The sequence below is a fragment of the Takifugu flavidus genome, chromosome 22 (assembly GCF_003711565.1).
Source record: "Takifugu flavidus isolate HTHZ2018 chromosome 22, ASM371156v2, whole genome shotgun sequence".
In the NCBI taxonomy this organism is placed as follows: domain Eukaryota; kingdom Metazoa; phylum Chordata; class Actinopteri; order Tetraodontiformes; family Tetraodontidae; genus Takifugu; species Takifugu flavidus.
In genome coordinates this window covers 5,952,586-5,978,011 of record NC_079541.1, presented here as the reverse complement: position 1 = coordinate 5,978,011, position 25,426 = coordinate 5,952,586, and the positions used below count along the sequence as shown (strand labels likewise).

Here is a 25,426-nt window from a genome sequence, read left to right as displayed (position 1 = left end):
CTCCTCTCTCCTCGTCTGTAATGAACCTGTCAAAGATCGTTTGAACAGAATGGCCCCCAGAGGAGGAGCTCTTACCCTCCAGGCGGAGGGTGAGAGGGCGGAGGAAACACTCGAATAAAGCGAGGAGCGCTAACACCAGCTAATGGGTGTCTTTCAGGTTCCAGTAGCTTCTTTAGCGTGAAATGATTGATTGATTGATTGCCGCTGAATCGGCGTTAGCTTGTCTTTTTTCATTTATTAGCTAGACTGGACGCCGTGTTTGGTTAAACCTGTGGATTTAGCATGAATCCACCTTCTTAATTCACACCTCCACCGGACAATAGCCCTGATCCACCTTTGTGAGCTTTACCGGGAAAATGTCGGGAATTACGCAAGTCCAGCTCTTTAAGATGAAGCGGCTAGCTAGCATTGACGATACAACACGGAGTTGTTTTAGGTGATTAGAATTCATCACATCTTCATCAGCAGCGCAACACAACAGGAATCCGACATAATTCCTTTCAAATGTCGGAAACAAAGCCGTCATTAATTTCGCCATTTGGCTGCTGCTAATGCTAATTAGCAGCTGGCCGCAGGGCTGATGAGTTATAGATCCATATTGATCTCTGTAATTGGCTGTCGTGGTGAAGTTCCTCGATATTCCATCTGCACCTTCGTTACGCTGCTCCTCTCTTCACGCCTCCTCCGTTGTGTTTCCATCACTCGCCAACATGCTCGCCGCTAATTCCGGCTTGGCTTTAAAAGCTTCGTTATTGGAGCCGTAAATGAGTCTGAATGCGTTGACCTTCAGCGTGTTCCAGGTGGGAATGACGGGGACTCGTTAGCATCTTTGAGTTCCGCTAAAGAGAAACTTGTTGGACAGGATGACAGCCACTTCCTGTTTGGGTGCGCTACCTGTCTCTACCAATTAGGAGACTTTCCGTCCTGCTTCCTTCTTCCTGTGGTAGCCAGTGAAATCGGGATGGTTCCAAGTTGGACCAGACCGGCTCCAGCCTGGTGATTCCGGGCCAGAAGGATCCGGAAGGTGTAACGCTTCCGTCTTCAGGTCCTGGTGTGACAGAGTCTCTCGTCTCCATCGCAAACTTCCAGGTCGGGGATCAAATCATCGAGATCAACGGCGAGAGCACCCAGAACATGACCCACGCCAGAGCCATCGAGCTGATCAAGTCCGGAGGGCGGCGAGTCCGCCTGCTCCTGAAGAGGGGCACGGGCCAGGTCCCAGAGTACGGTGAGAACCACCACTGCGTTAGCTCGTGGCTACACATGTTAGCATCCGTCTGCAAACCTCTGTTTTAATACTCTGATCCTGTTTTATTCAATTACAATTTAGGAATAATCGTCCGACTTTGGGGAACACGTGCGAAACTAAAGTTCGGCTAACTTTGAGCGTCGGTTCCAACTTCAAAGACAGACGCCTGAGATCAAAGCCCTCACCTTTAGATGATAAACAACTGCAAAAAAAATGAAAGATTTCTTTGTAACTTAAGAATTAAAACCAGGAATGCAAATCTCAAGAAGCTAAATGACACAAAACCGCGCTGGCTGAACTTAGCCTCAAGAAAACCTCCACATTTTCCCCAAACTCCTCTTTTTTCCACTCGTTGGCTAATCTGTAATTCCACAATGTTGGACTAATTCTCTCTCTCTCCTGTCTTGACTAACATTTTATGTCCATTTCAGTGACCTGTCACTAATTGATTGGTCTAGGTTGTTACTTCCCCTTCTATAGGAATGGTATCTTCCAGTCTCTCCATGTGCATGAAAAGTGACAAGCATGGCTCCCCCTATTTCTTCCTAATGGGCCACTCTAAAGACACGGTTTGTGACCTCACTAATCTCTTGTGCTTTTGTGTCGTTTGCTCGTTCCCTTAACCGAGTTAACTGCCGCGTAGCTCAGCGGCTAACGGCTAGGTTAGCGGTAGCATTTGCTAGAACCAGTTTATCGTAGCCTCTTTCAGCACAGCCTGTTTTGTGAATTCTGTGCTAATGCTAATGCTAACCGCGTCCTCTGTCTGCCGCCGTCCTTGCGTTCTTCCTATTCTACGTACTAGCAAGTACTTTCCCAGTTTCCTGGAATTACTTGCCCTGCCCATTTCATCACGTGTGCTAGTTTATCCGTTACATGTCTGTACGATGCGACCTAGCTAACCAAGGGGGAACCGGCTTGTTTCTTCTTCTGTGTTTGCTTCACTTTCTGTTGCTTATTTACATAAATGGAAGCTGGTGCTAATAATCGACGGCAATTAAGTTAATTAGCATAAAGAAGCGTGGGAGGAGGAGCTGAAGTTATTTTGGCTTAAGTTGTGCTTTTTTTGGGATGGCTGAAGGCAAACAAACAAAATTAAATGAGCCTTTTTAATGTTGATATTGGAGCTGGACTGAGCGAGCACGACTCCAGGCTGCAGCAAATGTGTTCAGCAAAGTTAGCTTTTGATAGGAAAGAACCTCGGAGGTTCTAGATGTCGCTGAGAACCTTCCTTCCTTCTTTCTGTGGGGGGGGGCAGATTGAAGGGTCTGTAAGTGGCACCGCTCCGTGACGTAGTTCAGCTGTACCTCAGCCTGTAAAATGTGAGCGATGCTAGGAGGCGATACCTCGTGTTGGCGTTAGCCTTAAACCGTCCCTGCTGACGATGCTAACGGTGACCGTTGTGTTCCAGATAACGCCGCTCCATGGGACGCTCGCCCTTCAGCCTCTCCAAGCCTGTCGGAAGTAGCCCCGCCCATCGATAGTCTTTCCATATCACTGGCTTCATCTCACATGGCCCCGGCCCCCGACCTGCCCCTCCTCCCGCCCCTGGACGTACCCCGAGACCTTGTGGCGGGAGACGGGAGGAAGGAGCACACCAAGAGCCCCCAGGAGGCCGAGCTGTGGAACCTGGATCCAAACAGCCAGGGGAGGAGGGCGGTTAAGGAGGGTGGCAGGTCCACCCATAAGGGGCACAGAGTCAAGCCTGGTGCTGAGGGGGAGGGGGGCAGCGAGGAGGCCAAACCCTCCAGGAGCTCCAGAGGGAGGTCCAAGGACAGAACCGCAGAGGGCCCCGGAGAATCCACCCAGCCTGCCGGCGCCCCTGTGCTCCCACACACCAATGGGAACAGCAGGGACGAGGTGGACCCCAGACCCTGGGAGCAGGAACCAGGCTCAGGAGAGAGCCGACTCGCCCCCCCTAGCAAGAGCGGCTCGGCGGGGAGGAAGACCACCGTCTCTCCTGGGCCGTGGAAGATTCCCGGATCCGACAAGCTGCCAAGCGCCCTGAGGGCCGGCACATCCACACTGAGCAGATAACCACGCCGATCCTAAAGAGCCCACCCAGACCCGGATCACACCTGGCCCCTCCTAATACCCCCCCCCATTCCCCGACAGGACCCGGTAGGTCTGGAGTGGCGACGTTAAGAGTTTTATTTAAGTTATTTTGAGAGTTCTTTGACACCAACCACCTTAAAGCCTGGAAGGCCAGAGTGAGCAGAACCTTCAGAACCTTCAGACAGGTTCTCCACAATCAGAACCAACAAACACAAGCTGACAGTGAGCGACTGTTTTTATAGAACTACCAACGAGAACTGGAACAATAAAAAGATCCTGGAAGGTTTTTTTCTTTTTTTTTTGTTCGGAGACTCGACGACGGAACTTTTGCCTTAACAGAGACGTTCCGGCCTGAAACATCTGGAACATCTGCCAGATGATACAGAGATATTAGAATACGAACATCTGGGCTCATTTGTAAATAACGTCATCCTTTAAGGCGACAGAACTTTAGTCGGGGGCACAGCTAGCTGTTGGCGCAGGTGCTCTGTTTCATTAGGGGCCAGCAGGGGGCGCTGCGCTCATCGATTAAACAGAGCCAGATGCCGACGCTAAGCAGAGGAGTTCACGAGATACCACCAGGGGGCAGAGTGCCTTAGAGGGGAGGTCGGATTTAGCATAAAAGCCGAGGTTTCCGAGGAGTCATACAGCTCAGTTTGGTAGCATTTATTAGTCACCACGTAGAGAAATAAACGTAGTGCTACACTTTTGAATTTAGCTACGCGGTGCCCGCGTCAAGCTACGCCCGTAGCCGCTGGCGTCCACTCGTGATCCGAACCGCACAGGCTGAACTGTACCGCTCGGCGGAAACGCGGCTAAACGTTCAACAGTTAGCGTTTAAAAAAAAAAAAAAGGCTGCTACAGATTTAAATGATAACGGTATTTTTACAGTCAGATATATAATTTATTTCAAAGGTGTGTATGAAATCCACTCCATCGCCCGACTGACGAGCCGCGCTTGCGTTAGCGGTTCGTTCCCTCCATGTTCTCGACGCAAAGTTAGCACAGAGTGCCCCGAACTTGACCCGACGCCCGACCGGTTGCCCTTCCCGAACTTCAGGGACGAGTTGGCGGCACCAGCTGCTGTCGGAGGTTTGTTCCGCTCCTGTTGACACTGTGTGACATTTACAATCGATGCCAAAGCTCGAGGTGGGTCAGAACCTTTACACACACCAGCCTCAGAATCCGACCAGCCAACATCCTCCACACCAGTAGGGGGCAGCGCTACGCCACCTGCCGTGGCGGTTATGTTCACATGTTTCTAATCAAGGCACTTTTCCGCCACAACGACGCTAACTAACGGCGCCACGATTCAGATAACGGAACAAAGCTGCTAAGCTAATAGGTGCATGTCTGCTTGTAAACTGCTTCTGGCGTAGTTCAGTTTTAGCAGAAAAAAAAATCACGTCGAACCGTTTTATCACATCCACCATCGCTGAATGTTTTGTTTCTTCATTATTTGCACGTGAAATAAACTACGCAAACTACGGATTTTACGTAAAAGCCACTTTATTACTCGCCAAGAAGTGTTGTTTTTTTTTTAATTCCTCTTGTGGTGCTCTTTGTTTGTTAGCTCTTATTGTCTCTTTCCCTGAGTGGATGTTTAGGATGTTGCTTGAAGCTAGCATCAACTGAATTATCATTAAAAAAATCATGAAAATTTGCAATGATTAAATCCTAAAAATAAAAGGCCAATTAGTCAACAGAAAGTCACCTTGCTAAGTAGCTAATTAAGCTAATCTAAACGTCGAGTTAGCCGTTTCTTTGACTGTTTTGAATGTTTCTCAAAATCGTGTCAGAAAATGCTCAAGAAGGTTGCTATATTGGTATTGAAACATTGAGGCTAATTCATAATGTTAGTGTTCAAGTTAGCATTTTCTTTTACTCAGACAGAAACTACGGGGAGGTCCTCGTCTGGTTGATCAAGTAACGGTTGCAACAAACAGCTAAAATTCATATGTTCCGATATTTTACCATAGAGCCAGCGAGCAAAGTGTTGAAACTGATAGCATTAGAGATTTTTCGGCTAATATTGACAAATCAGGGGGTGGCGCCACTAACCTTAGACAGCTAAATAACCTGTTAGCCAGATGTTCTACTAATAGCAGGCTAATTCAAGTTTGTTTTTAGCTCTGGTTTAGCTTGTGCTTCACATTACAAACAAGTGAAGAGGTCCTCGCTAATCAGCAGCTGCTAAAGGACATTTCTGAAAAACTAAAGTTTTCAATAAACAACAGAATTTTTATAGTTTGTTTGTTTGTTTGTTTTTCGCTCAGCCTTTGCACAAATCACCGCTATTCACTTCCAAGCTGTCGCCATGGAAACTGACTGTAGGCTGTTTTCTACGGCAAGCGGAAAGAATCAGAAAGCTTGTGAGCGTGACGCGACGCACCTGAGCGGACAAATCTATAAATACGAGTTATGTGGACGGAGTTACTATTTTTATGGGGACGCGACACGACGGATATATTAACTTTTGCTAAAACCTTGTTTACCTGTACGATATCCTAGCAGAATAAAAAAGATCTCACCACGTGACGGATTTCTTTGGGAAACGCTGCTGTGTGATTTATTATGGTTGTGTGTTTTTTATTAAAGGTGACGTTCATACAGAAGCGCACGTGTAGTTCTTTGACTCCGGGGTTTGTTAGCATGTTAGCTTTGGACGCTCCTCGAGGATGTTTAAAGGACTAGCTTCACATTTTGGGGGACCTCGACTGCAGTTAGTTTTTTTAAAAATATTCTACTTGCAGGTCCGGTTACTGAAGGTGAAAACCTGATATTTCTTTCTAAGGCAGCTTTATCCTACAGAAGAATCTCTCCTTTCTGTTCCGGTTTAAAAACACTTTCATGTTCAGGTTTACATCAATTGCCTTTGCACAAATCAGACTTTATATAAGTTAAATAAAGTCTCTCGCTTTTATTCCAAAAAAAGTAACAGACTGCAGATGTTTCCCTTCATCTTTCCGAGGAAACCGTGATATGTGGCCCTTAAATCAGCCTCGGCGCACTTTACAGATTCACGGTTTCAGAACTGCGTTGATATTTTAGTTGGCGCTGCTGCAGTACCTTCGTTTCACCACATGGTGGCAGCAGACAACCAGATTCAGATTCAGATCCTTTATTGTCCCACACGGGGAAATTTACAGTGCAACAACAGCAACAAGAGCACTCAGAGAAAAATAAGATAAAATCAAATAGAAATCAAATGGAATATACAAAGAGGATGTATATTTACAATAATCCAGATAAATGGATACTTGGCCCCTGTATACCTGTACATAGTACAGAGGGTGAATACAATATACATATCAGAATATATAATATTCAGATTGTGTTAGCGGGTGTTCTGTTTATTGTGCAGTCTGACAGCAGCCGGCAGGAAAGATCTACGATACCTCTCCTTCACACAGCGAGGGTGGAGCAGCCGCTCACTGAAGGAGCTGCCCAGTGCTGCCAGGGTGTCCTGTAGGGGGGGGGGTACGTGTTGTTCAACATGGATGACAGCTTAGCCATCATCCTCCCGTTTCCCACCACCTCCACTGAGTCCAGGGGACATCCCAGGACAGAGCTGGCCCTCCTTACCAGTCTGTCCATCCTCTTCCTGTCCCTGTCCGTGATGCTACTGGACCAGCAGACTATCCCGTAGAAGATGGCTGATCCCACCACAGAGTCATAGAAAGTCCTCAGGAGGGGTCCCTGCACTCCAAAAGACCTCAGCCTCCTGAGCAGGAACAGTCTGCTGTTGCCCTTCTTGACAAGGGCGTCTGTGTTGTGTGTCCAGTCCAGGTTATTGTTTAGGTGAACACCCAGGTACTTGTAGGACTCCACCACGTCAACATCCGTTCCCAGGATGTTCACTGGTGCAGGCGGGGGGTTGTTACGCCTGCGGAAATCCACCACCAGCTCCTTGGTTTTGCCAGCGTTGATCTGGAGGTTGTTCCGCAGGCTCCAGTCCACAAAGCCCTGAATAAGTTCTCTGTACCCCGTATCGTCCCCGTCCGTGATGAGGCCGACAGCAGCAGAGTCGTCAGAGAACTTCTGGAGGTGACATGAAGATGTGCTGTATGAGAAGTCCGCGGTGTAGAGGGTGAACAGGAAAGGAGCCAGAACTGTTCCCTGCGGGACACCGGTGCTGCAGAGAAGCCGATCTGACTGGGAGCCCTTCACCCTCACAAACTGTGGTCTTTGTGTGAGGTCAACCAGTCATTTTATCAGAGATTTTTTTAATAAACTTTATTCGAGGGTCCTTGATTAGTGGCATGGGACCACCATTAAAATAAAATCTATAAGTAAGATCTAAGTGTTAATCCTGATGTGTGCAGATATTTAATGGAAACATGGATTAGATGTGGGTGCAGTTCACAACGTCCTCCACCAGATGTCAGTGTTTGACCTTTTGAAACGCGCTCCTAATCCTGAAAACCGTTATTTAGTGAGTAAAACGTGAATCGGCTCCTTTTAGCCACGATCTCCGAATAGTTTTCACATTGTGTGCAGATAGATAGAGGATGTCTAACACGTGCACTGCCGTGCACGCTTCCTCCCCAACCCCGTGGTTTCGGGGTTGTTGTTCTTTTCGGTTTCTTTTTCATAAAGATCTCCCCCAACTGGAGTGTTTTCAGCGCCACTGCCTCATGGGGGGGGGGGGGGTCGACCTAGAGCTCCAGAACACGCACGCACGCACGCACACACACACACGCACACACACACACACACACACACACAGAGCAACAGAGTGTTGGGGCACTGCTGGGGCCAAGTTGCCGTAGTTTCACAACGTTGAGTCGCGTTGCAGACAAAAAGGTAACAACAATCGTCTTGAAACAATACTGGTGCGTGCGTGCGTGCGTGTGCCAGTGTCAGGGGCCAGATCGGCTCTACGCGCATTTTTTATTAGAAAAACCGCAAAAAGGAAACACTTGCGCAGAAAAAGCAAACGTGGCTGGATCGTGACAGATCCGCGGGGGCGGATCGAGCGCTCGATTTTTTTTTTATTGAATGAAATCTTGCGTGACGTGCGGTTTGCGCACGATAGGACGGCGCGTACCGAGAGGAGTGCCGGAGGGCGGGGGTGACGGGCCCTGCCCACTCGGTATCTGGCGTCGGTGTAACAGTCGTCAGGATCCAACCGGGCCGTTCTGAAGCGGTGGAAGCATCCCAGCAGCCTGAGCCCGAGGCGGCCGGTGGGAGGAGGCAGAGAGCGCGCAGCTGCCACAGCCACACAGCCGCTCCGGACACCGCAGCACGAAGGAGCACCGCATCCACCGATGGAGACGGTAGGGAAACGCCGCTCGTCTGCTGCCGTCGCGCAGTGCGGGATTTTATAACGGCCCGTCCCCGCATCCACGCCGCCGTCCGAGCATCTGTGGTCGGGGCTTTTTGGCCGCGGTGCGGGCGCACAAGCGCGGCAGGGCGGAGGAGAATCCGGCTCCGGCGCGGAGAGTCGGACCAGCCGGGGGGGGGGGGGGGGGGGGGGAAGGCTTCATGTTCGGGGTAGATATGGGTCCTGTGATTCGGCCTAAACGTGGGAGAAGCGTCGGGAGGAGACGCGCAGTTGGCGCCGGGCTGAACCGCCCTCCACCGCAGTGCAGGGCGGTTCAGCCCGAGCCGCAGTCGGCGTGGAGCAGCTGGCTGAAGTCATCCACCGTTGGGCGCGAACAGACCGGAAGTCGCTCCGCCGGCCTTCAGAATAAAAGCACAACGGTTGTTAAATCGCGAGTTGCCGGGTTTTCGTTCGTTTTGGGTTCATTTTCCGTAAATAAGCAGGTTTTAGTTCGTATAATTAGGGTAAAATCAGCGTTAGTATCTAAGTAAAAACAACAACACGGCAATATTGTTTATCTACAGTTGGGTATTAATAAGTAAAGTTAAAAAGTAATTGTGAAAAAAAAAGCTGTTGCTTCAGGCATCCGACAGATTTCAGTTAAAACTTTCGGTTAAAACTCTTCTATTAAACACTTCTGGAGACAATAACGTTGAGATTTTAACTGTAAATTCCGCAGGTTATCTGCCAGGAAATGAATCAGGAAGTAACTGAATCGGTTAGCCTACTTTTTCTCTGCTATCTGGACTTTTTTGGTATTTATGTAGAAGAAGCAGGATAAAAGTGGTTGTAAATTGAGGTGATGATAAAGTGATCTTATCTTTATTCCATCTTGTACTTTTATTTGCAATAAAATATGTTAGTTCGGGTTGAATATTGACTCGGCTGTCACAAAAGTTCCTTTTGGCCTCCGTACTATTCTGTTAAGTTGTTGGAAATGAAAAATGCTGCCTTTTTATTATTTAATTTGAAGGTTCAGGCTGGAAGTTGTTTTGACGCCAGCGAGGATAAAGAAATGGTTGGTACCAAGGTCTGAAAATGTTCCTCATTGTTGTTTCGTAACAATGGAGATAAACAGCAGCGTTACCATAGAAAAATGTGGCTTTGTGTGTGTGTGTGTGTGTGTGTGTGGTGTGTGTGAGTGTGTGTGTGTGTGTGTGTGTGAGTGAGACTACACCCAGCCAGTTTTCTTCCTGTTTATAATATTTCTGCTCCACATCAGTAAACAACCACCTCTCTGGACCTCACCTCTCTGATCAGCTGTAATAATAATATAAAGACATTTTCTGTTGTCTTCTTCACACCTGCGGTATTCTTGGTGCACCTGTTCAATAGATTCGATGTGTTACACCTGATCTGTGTTGTCGGATCAATGACGCAGCAAACAGAAGTTGGTCACCACCGCGACAGTGAACATGTGTAAAACATCTGCTCTCATCCTGTAGCTGTGCCCACTTTTGTTGTATTTTGATGTGTGGTGACAAAATTAGCGCACGGCTTCGTCTCGTGCACGAGGGCTAACGTGTCCTGGGCTAATTCCTAAATTAGGATCAAAAATTGTGCTCTAATTATCTTCTCCAGATGACCTATATTTGGCTTGAAACGCGCTAGCTAGTTTGTGTATTTATAGCCAGAAAGGCTCCCATTTTTCACGCTGCCCAAATGTAAAGCTCTAAAAGGAGCTCGTAAGTTAGCGCCGCTCAAAGGTAGAGAATGTGTCTACATGCTAGCATCCACCCCTTTAGCATCAACGCTGGGTCCATTTTACCAACTTAATTAGTCGCAGCATTAACGGATAGTTCAACAAAGTGTTGCTAATAATGCGAAATTCAGAAAAAAGTGCTGAATTTCTTCACCAAATAATAAAAGAAACAGTTTTGTTCTTGATTGAAATTAGATGCAAACTCGATAACAGAACTCCAAATGCTAACGGTAAGACAAGGCGAACCAGCCTCGGCAGCGTCGAGGTCGATGCCGTTTCTTCTTCTTTGGTCACTCCGTCGCCAGGAAGAGTCGTCGTTGTCCGTTTGGGAGCTTTACTGTCAACGAGCGTAATCAGTCGAAGAGTTGTCGGTGCAATTCCTCTAGTCGGAGCGGAGCGCTTTAGCATGACTCAGCGTTTCCATCAGCAGCTGTGGATGCTGATAAATGAGCAGAGCTGTTGTTGTGGGGGGGGTTGTGTGTGTGTGTGTGTGTGTGGGGGGGGGGGGGGGGGCGGCGTGGGCGGGGGTCACCTTCAGGAGAGTGCTTACAGGAGAACCGGAGATCCTGATTGGACGGAACAGAACCTCTGAGATGTTCCTTTTAATTTGACAAGCAGATGTTGTAGATCAGAACGGGTCACCTTGGTAGTCTCTCCCATCTGTGCCTCCCCCCCACACACACACACACACACACACACCCACACACACACACACACCCACACCCACACACACGTAGGTGACGTTGAAGTCCACGCAGGCGTGGGCGCTCCGGCCACAGCGGCGTCACGGGAGGCTAATGGAGGGGATTTAGAAGCTCTTAATGGCCGTGAGTCAGGACCAGCAGGCACAGAGAGGCCGCCTCGCGAGTCCATTTGACTTTATCATTGTGTCGGCGTGGACGCAAACTCGGAAGTTGTAGAGTTGGATCAGCGATTGGATGAGGATGTGGAGCTCAGTAAAATGCCTGATTAAAAGGTTTAAGAAGTTGAATTCTGATGTAAGTTTACCTCACCTGCGGCGTCCCTGAGAGGCGTCCCGGGTAGATTCACCATCTTGTGGCTGGCGCAGGAGCCCACGCCGCTGACGGGCCGAGCGGTGTAATTACAGAACCTCCGGACTCAGGCGCGATCCATTCCATGCAAATGGATGCTTGGAAACGTTAGCCCGCTCACGATGAGCGAATCACGTGTAGCCGATACCTGAAATCGAGCCGCGACCTTCGTTTGGAGATCAAAAGAATTGAATTAAGAAGATGCCGCTTAAACCGTGGAAGCCCCTGGCTAATATAATTACTCCTAATTAGATTAGCCGTTAGCTGCTTCAAGGGGGGAAACGGAGAAGTGGAGGAGAAGATGTGCTGCTTTCGTTTGCTAATTCGATCTTGGATCACAGCCTGATTACAGCCGTGTATTCACGATCCAATCGGAGATAATCTGGACTCCGTGAGAGGTCAAAGACCCCCCGAGCTCTTTTTCATCAAAGTTCGTGCTAGCACCTATCCTAGATAGCACCTCTAGTTAGCCCCTATCCTAGATAGCACCTATAGCTAGCACCTATCCTAGATAGCACCTATAGCTAGCACCTATCCTAGATAGCACCTATAGCTAGCACCTATAGCTAGCACCTATCCTAGATAGCACCTATAGTTAGCACCTATCCTAGATAGCACCTATAGTTAGCACCTATCCTAGATAGCACCTATACCTAGCACCTATCCTATGGCTGTGCTAACGCTGGTTTCTCCTGGTTTCTCTCAGACCAGATCAGATTAATCTTGTTGCCCTGAGAGGCTTCAGTTTCTCAGCTGAACAACGGTTGTATATTCTCCTCTTTTTCTGGCTCTCGGACGTGAAAACAAGCATTGATGTGTTTTTCTTGGCTTTGGGGAATTTATTTTGTTAATCTTGGCACGCTTGTGCTCAGAGGTTGACTTCTCCTTTATGTTTCCTGGCGTTGGCATTTAACTTGACAAATGGCGCCTTAATTATTGGCTGCTTTTACTGTAGTTTTCCCACACTCCCCCGCCCCATCTCCCTCTCTCTCTCTCTCTCTCTCTCTCTCTCTCTCTCTCTCTCTCTCTCTCTCTCTCTCTCTCTCTCTCTCTCTCTCTCTCTCTCCATCTCTCCATCTCCATCTCTGTGTGCTTTTGTGCGTCTGCAGTGGTTTTAGCCAGCGTGCTGCTGCTATTCGCCTGTGTCTCCAGCAGCACTCGGTTGACCTGCTAATAGCCGGTCTGAGCCTGGAAAAGCTGGAGGCAGCAGCAGGATGACAGAGCCGCAGTTTTCAACGAATGCCGTTGGCCTCCTGGGGAGAGACCCTCGGAGGAAAGACAGAAAATGGAATGAAAGGGTAGAGAGCAGCAGAGTTAGCTGAGGATGCTGGTAAACCTCTGCCTAGCTTAGCTGTTTGTGTGCCTCTCGCGCCGAAGCAGGACTTTGTCCTCACGGTCCTGTCTGTTCTTGGAAGTCATGACAGTAAAAAAGATGCAGCCGTATTCATCTGACAACACAAGGTTAAAGCTAGCGGCTACAAAAGCTAGCATCCAATCATCTCTTTCCCTCGCTTTGATGTATTCAGATGTAAACAAGCATCTAAAGCATTAACCAACCCTCCGAAATGAGGGCGGGAAGAACAGATTTGCCCGCAGTAGCCTCCTGGATCTGGATCTGGATTGAAATTCCGATCATCTTCTTTGATCCTCAGCCCAGATTTTGCTAGAATCCGGATGTGGGAATCATTCGAACGAACCTGCAACCGACACGCAGACGTCTGTAAAGAGAGACAAGAGCTTAACTCCAGTTTCCCCGCTGGCCTCCACGAGCAGGTGGCCGGGCGCCGTCGGCCTGACGGGCAGAGGAAGAGCCGGGTTGTGTAATCTCTGGAGAACATGGCTGTGTGTGTGTGTGTGTGTGTGTGTTTGTGTGTTCATTCCAGCACTTCTCCAGCTGCAGGAACATTTCTATTGTAAGGCGTTAATCCGTAGTGACTTTCACCCCCACCACCCTCGTCGTTCCGTCCTCTGAGAATCCCTCTGAAGCTGGAATGTCGGGGCCCCCCGGCGCAGGTCCCTGTTGTCCCAGAGAGGACAGAAGGAAAGCGGGCGTAAGGGAATTGTTGTATCTTACCCAAGAGGGGAGGCAAAAAGAGGAGGGTGGCGGCTCAGGGGAGTTTCTGACTTGGGGGGTGGGGGGGGGGGGGGGAGTTGCTGCTGTCGGCAGGTTCAGAGGTTCATATGTGGTCGTATATTTTATCGGATAATAAAGCCGGAGCGTGTTACGAGGTGGACTCTACCCCATCGTCCGACGGGTGCTGCACCCTGGACGGGTCACCAGTCGTGGTACCCTTCGTGGTCGTCGCGCTCCCGTCAGCCCAACTATTGTTTCAACTTTAAATCTGAAACCTGACAACTAAGGTCCAAGTGTCCCGGAGGTGTCTCGGCTCTGTCCATTTTTCCATATATCCATATGTGGACTTGGGACAGCTAGGTATCCCACAATGCATTTCATCTCGGCCAGCCACCCCAACAGCCGCACCGGCCAAAAGTCTGTACTCCGAAGTACGGACGTCCAAGTACCAACTCCAGTTCACAAGTCCTGAGTGTGAGGACGGCACGAGTCCCGTCCATCGCTCGGTCAAAGTCTGACGACAAACCTGCTGTCTCACTGTGTTCAAAAGAGGTTTTTCTGAAGCTCCACTTCAGCTTCTGGGTGTGTTGTCTCTCGGGCTTCCTGTCGTATATCTCACTTCCTGTTTGAGTGTGCAACACAATTACGCAGCTTCCCACACAGGGCTCACATCCTCCTCTGTGTTCCACCTGATCTGTCTGCTGTCCTGCTCCGGGTCCTGCTGGCTCGCGGCAGCAGATCCGACTCCTGATTTTTTTATCGAGCGGGTCAGAAAATGAACGCACGGTCCATTACCCCCCTGTATCGATACTCCTAATTCCCCATCGGAATAACGGTCCAGCTGCATGTTCAGTGTGTCAGAACTCAGGGTTCAGCCGCGGGTCAGTTTATCTAAAACAAACGGCAGCAGGTGAGCTGGAGCCGCCTTCTTTTGTCGTGGGTTTACCGAGCTGGTCCAAAGACCTGGGAGCAGTTGGAAGCGGACTGGACCCCCTCCAGGCCGGGTCGTGTCCTCCGGGAGGCCTTAATGACCCCCTGAGGGGATCCTCACACAGGCAGGTCACGGTGAACTCTGTGGTGGATCTGTTGAGGGTCACGAGGACCCCCAAGAGTCCTCAGGAAGTGAAGTCGCTGCTGGTCTTAATGACGCGTCTCCATGACAACCATCAGGACAAAGGACTGAAATCCAGCATTAGCCAAAGCAAACATCCTAATCTAAAGTCAGGTTTCGGCAAAGCCGATGTTCTCTGCGGCAACTAAGGTGAATGAATCATCCTTTTAAAATATTCGACAGACTTGCGTTTGCACGTCCGATCCCTCCCCAACGTCCCCCTCTGTCAAGAGCCATTTGGTTAGCATAGCGGCTGATGTTGTTAGCAACCATTTGAGTTCAGCATTCTCTCTCCTTCCTCTACAGGAGTCGTGTGAAGGCCCGGAGCCGAGCAGGATCGGGGAACATGAGGCTGACGCTCACCCCAGGCCTGCGGACGTCTGCGGGGGCGCGGCCTGCAGCAGGATGGCCGAATACTACGCCGGCAAGAGCGTGCTGATCACGGGGGCCACTGGGTTCATGGGGAAAGTGCTGGTGGAGAAGCTCCTGAGGTCCTGCCCCGAGGTCAAGGCCCTGTACCTGCTGGTCAGACCCAAAGCTGGGCAGTCAATGCAGCAGAGGGTCAGCGAAATGATGACGTGCAAGGTAACTCCACAGTTTAACCTTTGACCCTTTCAGGTGTTCCACTGCTGTTTCAAGCTTCGGGTCAGGAATGATGCAGAGCCAAAGCACCTGAGGCAGCAGCCTGAGCCGGGGCTCTTCAGCCCAGCTGGACCTTTTTGAGTTGCAGGTCATAAATTCAAATGAGTCCAAATATGGTCACGCCGGCGCGCCCAGCGGTATCAGGCGTGTTTACAGAGCATTTGCCTGCGCATCGCGGCCGCCGCTGCCGTTGCCATGGCGAAGAAGTGGATAATCGACCTCAGAAGAGTTCGCCGTCGAGACTCAGATAAAGGTCAGGAGGCAAATACGAGGAGCGCGATAAAGGCGGCCTTCGAAGATTAGGTGTGCTGGAGCGGAAGCAGGGATGAGGAGGCAGAAAGGCGGCGTGGGGAAGGAGACGAGAGCTGTTCCAGACACTCATTTCGCTGTGCCTGACTGCCCGTTCAAGTTGTTTCCAGGCTAACAGGCGGTTAGCTTATGAATGGATCCAAAGGAGAGATTGAGCCATTTTCACATGACATTAATTAAAAAAGGAGGATCTGTTTGTTTATAGCTGACGGGTGGTTTAGGTGGCTAGCTGGGAGTCCCGCTGCATGCTAGCAGGTACTGTATTTACGCAAATATCCTCATGTGATTCAGCTTCCGCTGAAGTAGCCCCTCAATGATTTTCCATTGGTTTTGGCATCAGTCTGATGGCGTCTGCCATCGGGGCACCGCTTGACACGGGGCCAAGTACGCACTCGCTCATTTCCTGTCCACGGATGGAAGCAATGTCCATTAAAGGAGCCTCGAGTACAGACGGCTAATGAATAAAGGGGAAAACAGCCATTCTGCTGCTGCAGTGTGTGTGTGTGTGTGTGTGTGTGTGTGTGTGTGTGTGTGTGTGTGTGTGTGTGTGTGTGTGAGGGGCTGCCAGGCACAGAATGGCCTGCATGGTTGTTCTGGTTGCCCATTACATTTGCCCCGCCAGCGGGCTGTCAATCAAACCGGCGTCCAGCTGGGCTGGTCTGGTCTGTGATTGGAGCGATGAATATCTGAATAAATTGATACATCATTGCACATGATCGTAATCCGTCATGCTTTGTCGCGTTTGTTTTTGTCAGTTTTCCTTATCGCTTCTTCCTCATCGTTCTCTGCTGCCTTTACTGGCGATGGTTTCAGACACACCCCATAGTTGAGATTGTGTGTGTGTGTGCGCGTGTGTGTGTGCGTGTGTTGTTTAGTGTAACTTGATAGATAAGTTTTCCGTTAAAAAAAAAGGGAAGTTTCAACGGTCAAACTTGGGAGGGGCAGAACTCTGCCCCCGGTGGACACAAGGAGAACTGCAGGTGCCTGGCTGCACTCTGCTGTTTTGTGTGCACGGCTACAACACCGACGGGTTTATCTGATGGCTTTTGTTTCACATACGCAACAGCAGCGTGATGCCAGCGCTGAGGCGTATCTGTTTATCCGTGCGTTCCTAGATCAGGGTGTGATTTCCTTTATTTCAGGATCTACCAGCGTTACAACATTTTAAGGGTGGATAGCATAGCGAGCATTGACGTCGGATGTGTTTTTGCCCTTTGAAAACTGGGTTGTTTACGTGATGAGGGTGAAGATGGTGTACCCGGAGGTCCTATAATGATCAAGTGTCACAGAGAATCATGCACGTCGAGCGCGGCTCCTGCCGACCTCTGGTATGGATTGGCTTGTTCCCTGCTGCTGTCTCAGACTTGTCGGGCTCTGTCTCAACAGGAAACATGACCGACGTGCCCGGGCAGACCCCCCCAGCTGCCTGTGCGGCGCTGCAGAGGCGTGCTGCTGCTCGTCTGTGGGTGGGTGGCGCGTGACGCAGCCACTGAAAGACGAGCGCGGAGCCACGCGGAGCATAATTAGGCCGCAAATTCACTTGAGTCTATGAAACAGATCGGCCCATTAAGGACCGCACTGTTATAGAGGTGCAGAACGAGCATGTTAGCGGGGGACCCCCCCCCCCCGTGGCTCCATAGATACACTGAGGATTCATCTGTTGGTACTTCCGCTCTCCTTCCCCAGAGAGGAGAACCGAGCCTGAAGAGTGTAGCATTAATGTTATCTTTCTGCACAATCAGGGCCTGATCTTGACTCCCTGGAGGGTTTACCCCCCCCCCTCCCCCCACCACCACCACCACCACCACCACCAGGGGCGTCGGCAAAGGCCAGAGATGGTTTGAAGGACAAGTGAAGACTTGCTAATTCTTAACCTTCACGATTGCTGGTTCAGGGCGTCCGCTGAGACACTGGAGGTCATTTTCCACAACTGAAGCGCCTTTGTGTCGGTGTGCAGACGTCCGCCGGGCCGTCGTTGCTGGGTTTGAGAGGGTTTGGGGGGGGGTGGGTGGACGCAAAACAATGCCGTGTTTCTCCAGCGCCACCCTCGGCCTGCGTTCCTCTGGCTCCCACATTCTGTTGCCTCGCTCACCCCTCTGACCCTGATGCCCCCCCTCTGTGAAGCTTTCCTGATAACAACGCGTGCTACTATTTTGGTTGCGTGAGCGCATACACACTCCGGTATTTTTAGCCTTCAGAGGTGTTTCTTAAGCTCTCAAATCCAGTCCTGCACTTATTGTCCTGTTCTGCAAATAACCTGCAGCCGGTCATGCTAAACATGCTAATGTTTAGCACGCTAACTGAAGCCGCTGCGGTCGATTATTTCTGATTATGTGCAGGTAAGCTAACAGGAGGTGGCAGAGCAACTTTTCAGCGAGCATGTTGCAACTGTAGGCTGCTGGCAAATCTCCAGGGTGGAAAAGGTTTGGGGAATTTAGGAGGAAATCTGCGAGCAAAACCACCAGACAACAAATCTGGGAGGGGATGCACGGAAGGCTGAGTCACAAAGTAGCTAACTCCCTTAAAACCACACCGGGCCAGGAAAACGAGGATAAAATATACAAGCGGGCTCCAGTATGACGCATTAGGGCGAGGCTGATGAGGGAGGCGGGGTGGGGGCCTTGTTCTGACAGACTTGACGGGAAAACATTGTTGAAAGCAAGAATCACTGGCTAATCCTGCAACACTGCTTCAGAACATGGCAACAATCTCATTCCAGTCCGTCAGATTTGGTGTCATCTAGTGTAGGAACCCGGTTCTGAAACGGATGGACCCACAGAGAAGAGTCTTGTTGCTGTTCGTGACCTAATGAGAAACACCAGTGTCTGTATGAATTAGTGATTAGCATGCTAATGTTATTTTACAGAGACATTAGCCAAAGTTCGTGTCCCTTTTAAAAGCATTTCCATACATTTAAGCCTACATGCGGATGGCTTCCGATTCTTCCTTTGAATGTTGGGAGGCCTCTGAGTGGCTTACAGTTACAGTGTTGCATGCTGGGTAATGGTACCAACCCTTTTACAGCCTTCCAGCCATTAGCTTGACCATCACTTTTTCCACCTCTGTGTAATTCCCGCTCGTTTGAAGGGCTTTGCTGCAGGAGCAGTCTGACGTTGGTCCACGCCCAGGAGAGGAACTGCTGTCAGAGCTCAGCAGAGCAGAATGGAAACTGTTCCCGCCTGACACATTCCAGTCTGTTTAAGGAATGCCGGAGGCCGCAGGTCCTGTTCTGTGGTGGCTCGGCAGCAGAACCTTAAACGCTGCTGCGTCGGCGATCGAAGAAACAGATGTTTAGAGGCGACGCGGCCTCGCGCGAGCAGGCAGCTGCGTGACAGATTCCCACCATCTCGGTGGTGGAGAACTCTTCCCTCCTTTTTTTTCCCCCACGTGGAAATCTGTCTCATCGGATTGGCCGACTGCAGGCGGCGAGGTCGCAGCAGATATACGTGTCCCTCCGTGCACGAGGGGTGTGGTGGGGGTGGGGGGCACGGAAAGGGGAGACGGGGGCGTCTATGTCGGGCCACACCTGGTCAGGCGGGGGTGGCCACTGCTCACTAGATAGGGAGCTGCCTGGAGTGTCCTACTTAGTGGCCTTACTCAAATTCCGCTTTGGGACGTGGCGTTTAATTTTTTCTACTGATTGATACATACAAAACACTCCCTGGTTGTTTGTTGTTGTTGTACCTTTATATCATTAATATTTAATTTCATTTAATTAGTGTCCAGTCTAGCGTCTTGGGTGCAACCGCAAAGGATGATGGGATATATTTCTTGGCCAGGCTACTTTCCGCAATGCATTCTGGGATACATTAAGTGTACTCCATAGGGTACTGTGACCCTCGCCTTACATTTGGACACGCCTCCAAAATGATCAAATGTTTCACTTCCTGGCACTAAGTCGGCGCGACGGTGTTTTCTTTCCCCGCAGCTTTTTGATCGCGTGCGAGAAGACGACCCCGACTTCCACCGGAAGATCATCCCCATCAGCAGCGAGCTGACGCAGCCGGGCCTGGCCATCAGCCCCCAGGACGGCGAGAGGCTCGCCAGCTGCATCAACATCGTCTTCCACTGCGCTGCCACCATCCGCTTCGACGAGCCACTAAAGTGATGACACGCACGCACACACACACGCACACACACACACACATACCATTACATAAAGTTCTTTTACTGTAAACGTTAATTTGTTAACAGGAACTTCCTGTTATGTGATGCCGCTGAATGAGCCACATTGTTGTGGGCGGAGTCAGATTTGACTGACCATGCCGACGCTCCGTCAGGCCCCCGTCACACATTCCTCGCTAGCTCCGCCCATGCAGAAAACACACTCATCATCTGTGTGTGTGTGCGTGCGCTCATACTCACTACATTTTGAGTACCAGACTCCTCATTCTGTGAGCAAAGTGAGGACATTTTTGGGAAGTGGGGGCATTTTAACTGGTTCCCACAACTTAAAGGACTGTTGGAGGGTTAAGTCTGGGGCGTAAGGTTGAGAATAGGGTTAGGGGTTAGTTGTGATGGTTATGGTACCGAGCTGGGAAATCCAGTATGTCAGTGGAGGTCCTGCCAAAGATAGAAGTACAAGGGTGTGTGTGTGTGTGTGTGTGTGTCCCTGTTGCTGTAAACATGCAGCTTTAGAATAAACTGAATCGTTGCAGCACTTGTTAACTGGTGTTCGCAGTACGAAGCCCCCCCACAGCGGCCTGGGGGGAGCAGATGTTTCCTCCGCCCTCCTCTTCCGTGTCTCCGTCCCTCCACGTCGTTTTAATCTCTGCTGCCTCGGTTCTTGGCGGAGGCGAACGATCACGCGTGCAAATGGTCAAACGCTGACATTATCTGCCCTCACGCACACACGGACACGCACGCAGTCTGACAGATTGTGCTCACTTTCTCTCTCCCTCTCTCTCCCCCCCTCTCTCCCTCTCTCTCTCCTCTCTCTATCTCTCCCCTCTCTCTCTCCTCTCCCCACCTCTCTCTCCTCTCTCTCCCCCCCTCTCTCTCCCCTCCCCCCTCTCCCCCCTCTCTCCCCTCTCCTCTCTCCTCTCTCTCTCTCTCCTCTCTCTCCCCTCTCTCCTCTCTCCTCTCTCTCTCCTCTCCTCTCTCTCTCCTCTCTCTCCCCTCTCTCTCTCCTCTCCTCTCTCTCCCTCTCTCCCTCTCTCTCCCCTCTCCCCTCTCTCCTCTCTCCTCTCTCTCCTCTCTCTCCTCTCCCCTCTCTCTCCTCTCCTCTCCCCCCCCCCCCCCCCCCCCCCCCAGACACGCACTGCAGCTGAACGTGATCGCCACGCAGCAGCTCCTCAGCCTGGCCAAGCAGATGCACCACCTCGAGGCCTTCATCCACATCTCCACCGCCTATGCAAACTGCAACCGCAAGCACATCGACGAGGTCATCTACCCTCCTCCCGTCGAGCCCAGGAAGCTCATCGAGTCACTCGAGTGAGTGAGGCGTCCTCGCCGGGCGCGCCGGAGCGTTTCGGCCTTTTTCGTCTCAGACTCTTCGTGTCCGCAGGTGGATGGATGACGGCATCGTGCGGGACATCACGCCGCGGCTCATCGGTGACCGGCCCAACACCTACACCTACACCAAAGCTCTGGCCGAGTTCGTGGTGCAGCAGGAGCAGGACAAGCTCAACATCGCCATCATCAGACCCTCCATCGTGGGAGCCAGCTGGCAGGAGCCGTTCCCCGTCAGTGTTCCCTTCACACCCCTCTTGCCATTTGTCGATGTTCCGAAGAGTTAGCGTGAAAGGCTTACTCATCGTGGTGGTTGTTATTCATAAATGTGCAGCGTTAGCTGCTGGCAGGTCCCGTCAGTAACATAAAAACTCCCGCTTGGTCTCCTCAACACCAGTGGGCGCCTTGTGGGCGGGGAAATACCGGGTCGTCTTAAATGTGCCCTGATTAAAGCCGACCATCTCCCATACCGTCGTGTCTGTCTCTCCTCTCGCCCCTCAGGGTTGGATCGACAACTTCAACGGCCCGAGCGGCGTCTTCATCGCCGTGAGTGGAGCCTTTCGTCGCTTCTTTAGTCCTTCCAGGAATTCCGTGATGCAGTTATTTATGCACCTTTCTTTTTGTTTTTTGTTTCTCAAATTGGACTCTTCAGGCCGGAAAAGGGATCTTGCGCACCATGCGAGCCAACAACGACGCTGTGGCCGATCTGATCCCCGTGGACGTGGTCATCAACCTCACCCTGGCTGCTGGCTGGTACACGGCCGTCCACAGGTGAGCTCCGGACGCCACTGAATCACAAGTGCCGATAAGAATAAGATGTCAATGATGATCTCTAAATACATGTCAAGCCTCTGGACTAGAAATCAGACATACATGACATAACTTTTTCTTGCACCCTACAGGCCCAAATCGGCTCTGGTATACAACTGCACGACTGGAGGCATCAACCCGTTCCACTGGGGAGAGATCGGTACGTACACGGGAATTTACCGCATTCCAGTGATTCCAGTGTCCTCTTTAAACACCCACCACCACCAATCGGTGTGCCCGTTAGCGTGTTTGAAGGTGAGCGGTTGGTGCGCCATCACCCTCCCCGCTGAGATGTTAGCACGCTAACCGAGCGCGGTTAATCCTCTTCTGCTGCTGGGAATTTTACTCGCGCTTAAAATGAAATTCACAATTTAGGATTTCAGTGAGTCCCCGTTTGCCATTTCGCCTTCAAAACAGTGAGAACGTGCAAACACGCCAGGCTCTGATGGTCAGTCTGAATTTAAATGGTCCGGATTTCCGGGTCCATCTCAGCGAGTCGGCAGATTAAACTGGGATTAGAGGGTGGAGGCTGTCAGGTTAGCCACAAAGGGCCTTTCCTCGCTATCGTCGTTGGAAATAAAAAAAGGAATAAAGATGCTGACAAACTGCCCAGGATTATTCTGAGCAGGTTCTGCGTTTCTAATCCCGGACCAGGGACAGCAGCTCGAGCTTAGCAGGGCCGTGTCCACCAACCACGCCACGGTGGGGCGGCGTCCCGGCCACAGCTGGCTGTCACCTCGGATCTGGTCAATACAGCCCCCTGTAGCCGCCACATAACGTGTTTCCGTGGAAACGCAGAGTGGAGAGCAGAGTTCGCGTGCTGTGATGTAACATCTGCGGTCACGTGGCTGCTGGTTGGGGGTGGGGGGTGGCTGCTTTTCCTGATGTTTCCCTGCAATTTTGACTGGTGGGGCTTCCTGGAAGTCGCGGGCCGTACCTGGAAACTGGAATGCTTTCACCCCCTGGATAGGCTGGGTGGATGGATTAAACTCCCCTTTTCTGCCTCTCTTATCCCCCTGCTTTCGGCACATTTCCGCAGAGCATCATGTGATCTCCTCCTTCAAGCGGAACCCCCTGGAGCAGGCCTTCCGTAGGCCCAACGCCAACATCACCTCCAACTACCTGATCAACCAGTACTGGATCCTGGTCAGCCACAAGTTCCCCGCCTTCATCTACGACCTCTTCCTGAGACTGTCGGGGCAAAAGCCGCAGTAAGGGCCGCGCCGCATGAACCGCTTGAAATGAACCGCGAGGAAGTCATGACCTTTGACCCCCTTGTCTTGTTTTTAGGATGATGCGCATCTTCAACCGCCTGCATAAGGCCATCGGCCTGCTGGAGTATTTCAGCAGTCAGGACTGGGAGTGGAACTCTGAGAACTTGAACATGTTGATGAGCCAGATGACCCCAGAGGACAGGAAGGTCAGCCACTTGGGGTCAAATATGCGACAAATATCCTATTTGTAGATGTTCAGAACGTGAAACTGTCCGTTTTAAAGCCCTCTTGCGCCATCTAATGGCGAGAGGAGGGATCGCACATGGTTTAACAGCTTTTCTTCATACGTTCTGCAGACTTTCAACTTCGACGTGCGCCAGCTTAACTGGCCCGAGTACATCGAGAATTACTGCATCGGCACCAAGAAGTATGTCCTGAACGAAGACATGTCCGACATCCCCGCTGCCAGGCAGCATCTGAGGAAGTAAGTGTCGTCTCTCAAGGATGAATACCGTTTTGAGTTTCAAACCACTCATGGTGTTCTTTTTCTCCCAGGCTGAGAAACATCCGTTACACCTTCAACACCGTGTTGGTGGTATTCATATGGAGGGTCTTCATCGCCCGCTCCCAGATGGCCCGAAACATCTGGTACTTTGTGGTCAGCCTCTGTTTCAAGTTCCTGTCCTACTTCCGCGCGTCCAGCACCTTAACCAACTGAGTCTTCCTCGCCAAGCGTTCACACCGAGTGAGACTCTCGCTTCCAAAAAAAAAGGACCTGGAGACCCTCCTTTGTGTGGATTAGATGGACGGGAGGCCTGACAAGGCGTGAAGCACTCAGGAGGGGGGGAAAGGTCGACTAGCCATGACCTAAATCCTGCAATCTGTTAATTCCCCCCCCCCCCCCCCATCCCCCTGAAAAATCTTTTAATCATTTTTCATTATTTTGTCCAATGTTTGTGGCCAATTATATATAAATATGCAACAAGAAAGCCTCGCGTGACTTCCATTTCCATACGGCTGTTTCCTTTGAAATCCAGGTACGTCGCCTTTGCCTTGGTATCAGCTTTCATACTTAAAATGTGCCACAGCGTCTTGAATACGCGGGGGATTTACCTCCCGCGTGCGCCTACTGCCACCCTTGGAGAGCTTGTCACCTCACGCCCGTTTATGTCCTTGTTTAAACCAAAACATACAGATTTAGCCATATCTAGCGCACGTTCACTTCACTCCACCTTTTTGTTTTGGTCTGTTTGTACTCCGGTTTGTACTGAAACTAAGTTTACTACTTTTACATCTTTATACTTGCGTCAAAGGCTAGTCTGATATGCTGTAGACTTTGGACCTGTGCGATATAAATGTATAAATAAATATAAATAAGAGCGAATCATCACATTCAGTTCTATTTGTACAGTCCAGGATCACAGGTAACGGCTGTCCCAGAGCAAGTTTTCTAATAAAACTCACCAGAAAAAGTTGTCACGCACCCTGGAGATAAAAGCCATCATGACAAATGAAAACGGAACAAGTCCAAATTCCAAGAATAACCAAAGTTGAGCGTTTAAAAGCTTCACCTGAGACCAGAGGCGAGATCTTTAATATGCTCCTAATTTGTGGTTCCCCAAATTCTTGCACTATTGATTATTTATCACATGTTCAGAAGGGTTTTCTGAATACTGAGTTTTTTGGTCGAGGCTGTTGATGTGATTGACAGAAGGCCAAAATCAGCCATCATGGGAAACTCAGCCAAAGGCGGCAGCGTGTTGATGGAAAGTGTTCTCGAGATCTAACTGCAACACAGCTTCTGCGAGGGTTAAACGTTCACTTGACAGGAAGATGCAGATAAATTCCCCTCAACCCAAAAGTCCCAAAACGACTTGCTAAAACAGTGTTTTATGACTTTTATTCAGCATAATTAAAGCCTACCAAAAAAAAGTTGAATTTCCTCCACACAGTTTCCAACCAAGTCGGAAGTATTAAGCGCAAGTTTGACTAATACGAGTGGAAGTTGTACAGTATTGTGTGGGTCATGAAACACTCCGCAGCACAGCATGGACACGTTGAGCCAAAGTGTCTGAAGAGGATGAAGCTTCACACAGACCCGCAGGACTTTACTAATGGTGTCATTCTTTTCTTTTTCTCTCTCAGTCTTCTGTGTCGGTTGTTATCCCAGACTGGAGTTATCTTCTATATCTAATCAACCCGTCACTCACTTCTTATTTTATTTCTTTGGTTTTAATGTCCTGCAATAATCCCTGTGCTGACAAAGTCACACTCGAATCTGCTTGTAATAAACCAGAAGTGACAAAAGTTAAAGTGTGCTGCCGTCTGTTACATTCAAAGATTTTTATTTTACGTAACGTATGTTGCCGTAATTAGTGGGAAGATAAAACGTGACGGAACTACAATCAAAGGCGAATTGAACGTCTGTTCTTAA

General features: G+C 50.2%; 2 protein-coding genes across 12 annotated transcripts in view; both read left to right on the top strand.

Annotated features, from left to right (window-relative positions):
- magi2a (membrane associated guanylate kinase, WW and PDZ domain containing 2a) overlaps positions 1-5,916 on the top strand; it is an 86,732-nt gene extending 80,816 nt beyond the window's left edge. For 6 of the 10 annotated variants that reach the window (XM_057022201.1, XM_057022200.1, XM_057022202.1 and 3 more), the window contains 2 exons: positions 1,090-1,228; positions 2,658-5,916. In XM_057022201.1, the coding sequence (XP_056878181.1) occupies positions 1,090-1,228; positions 2,658-3,283 (765 nt within the window). In that variant the 3' untranslated portion in view covers positions 3,284-5,916. Of the gene's footprint in view, positions 1-1,089; positions 1,453-1,707; positions 1,819-2,657 lie in introns of those variants that run through there. The other 4 variants (XM_057022208.1, XM_057022203.1, XM_057022206.1 and 1 more) reach the window with 3 other exon arrangements.
- Positions 5,917-8,213: 2,297 nt separating this feature from the next.
- On the top strand, positions 8,214-25,305 carry si:dkey-97m3.1 (fatty acyl-CoA reductase 1). Of its 2 annotated transcripts, XM_057022286.1 has the most exons (12): positions 8,273-8,580; positions 14,873-15,151; positions 19,446-19,621; positions 20,771-20,950; positions 21,024-21,201; positions 21,470-21,514; positions 21,621-21,739; positions 21,871-21,938; positions 22,818-22,989; positions 23,069-23,198; positions 23,349-23,476; positions 23,548-25,305. In XM_057022286.1, exons 1-12 carry the CDS (start codon positions 8,572-8,574, stop codon positions 23,708-23,710), a joined length of 1,647 nt encoding a protein of 548 aa, XP_056878266.1. In that variant the 5' UTR covers positions 8,273-8,571; the 3' UTR covers positions 23,711-25,305. The 2 variants fall into 2 exon arrangements, with proteins under 2 accessions (XP_056878267.1, XP_056878266.1); XM_057022287.1 differs by lacking the exon at positions 14,873-15,151 and having other exon boundaries at positions 8,214-8,580.
- The last annotated feature ends 121 nt before the right edge of the window (positions 25,306-25,426 follow it).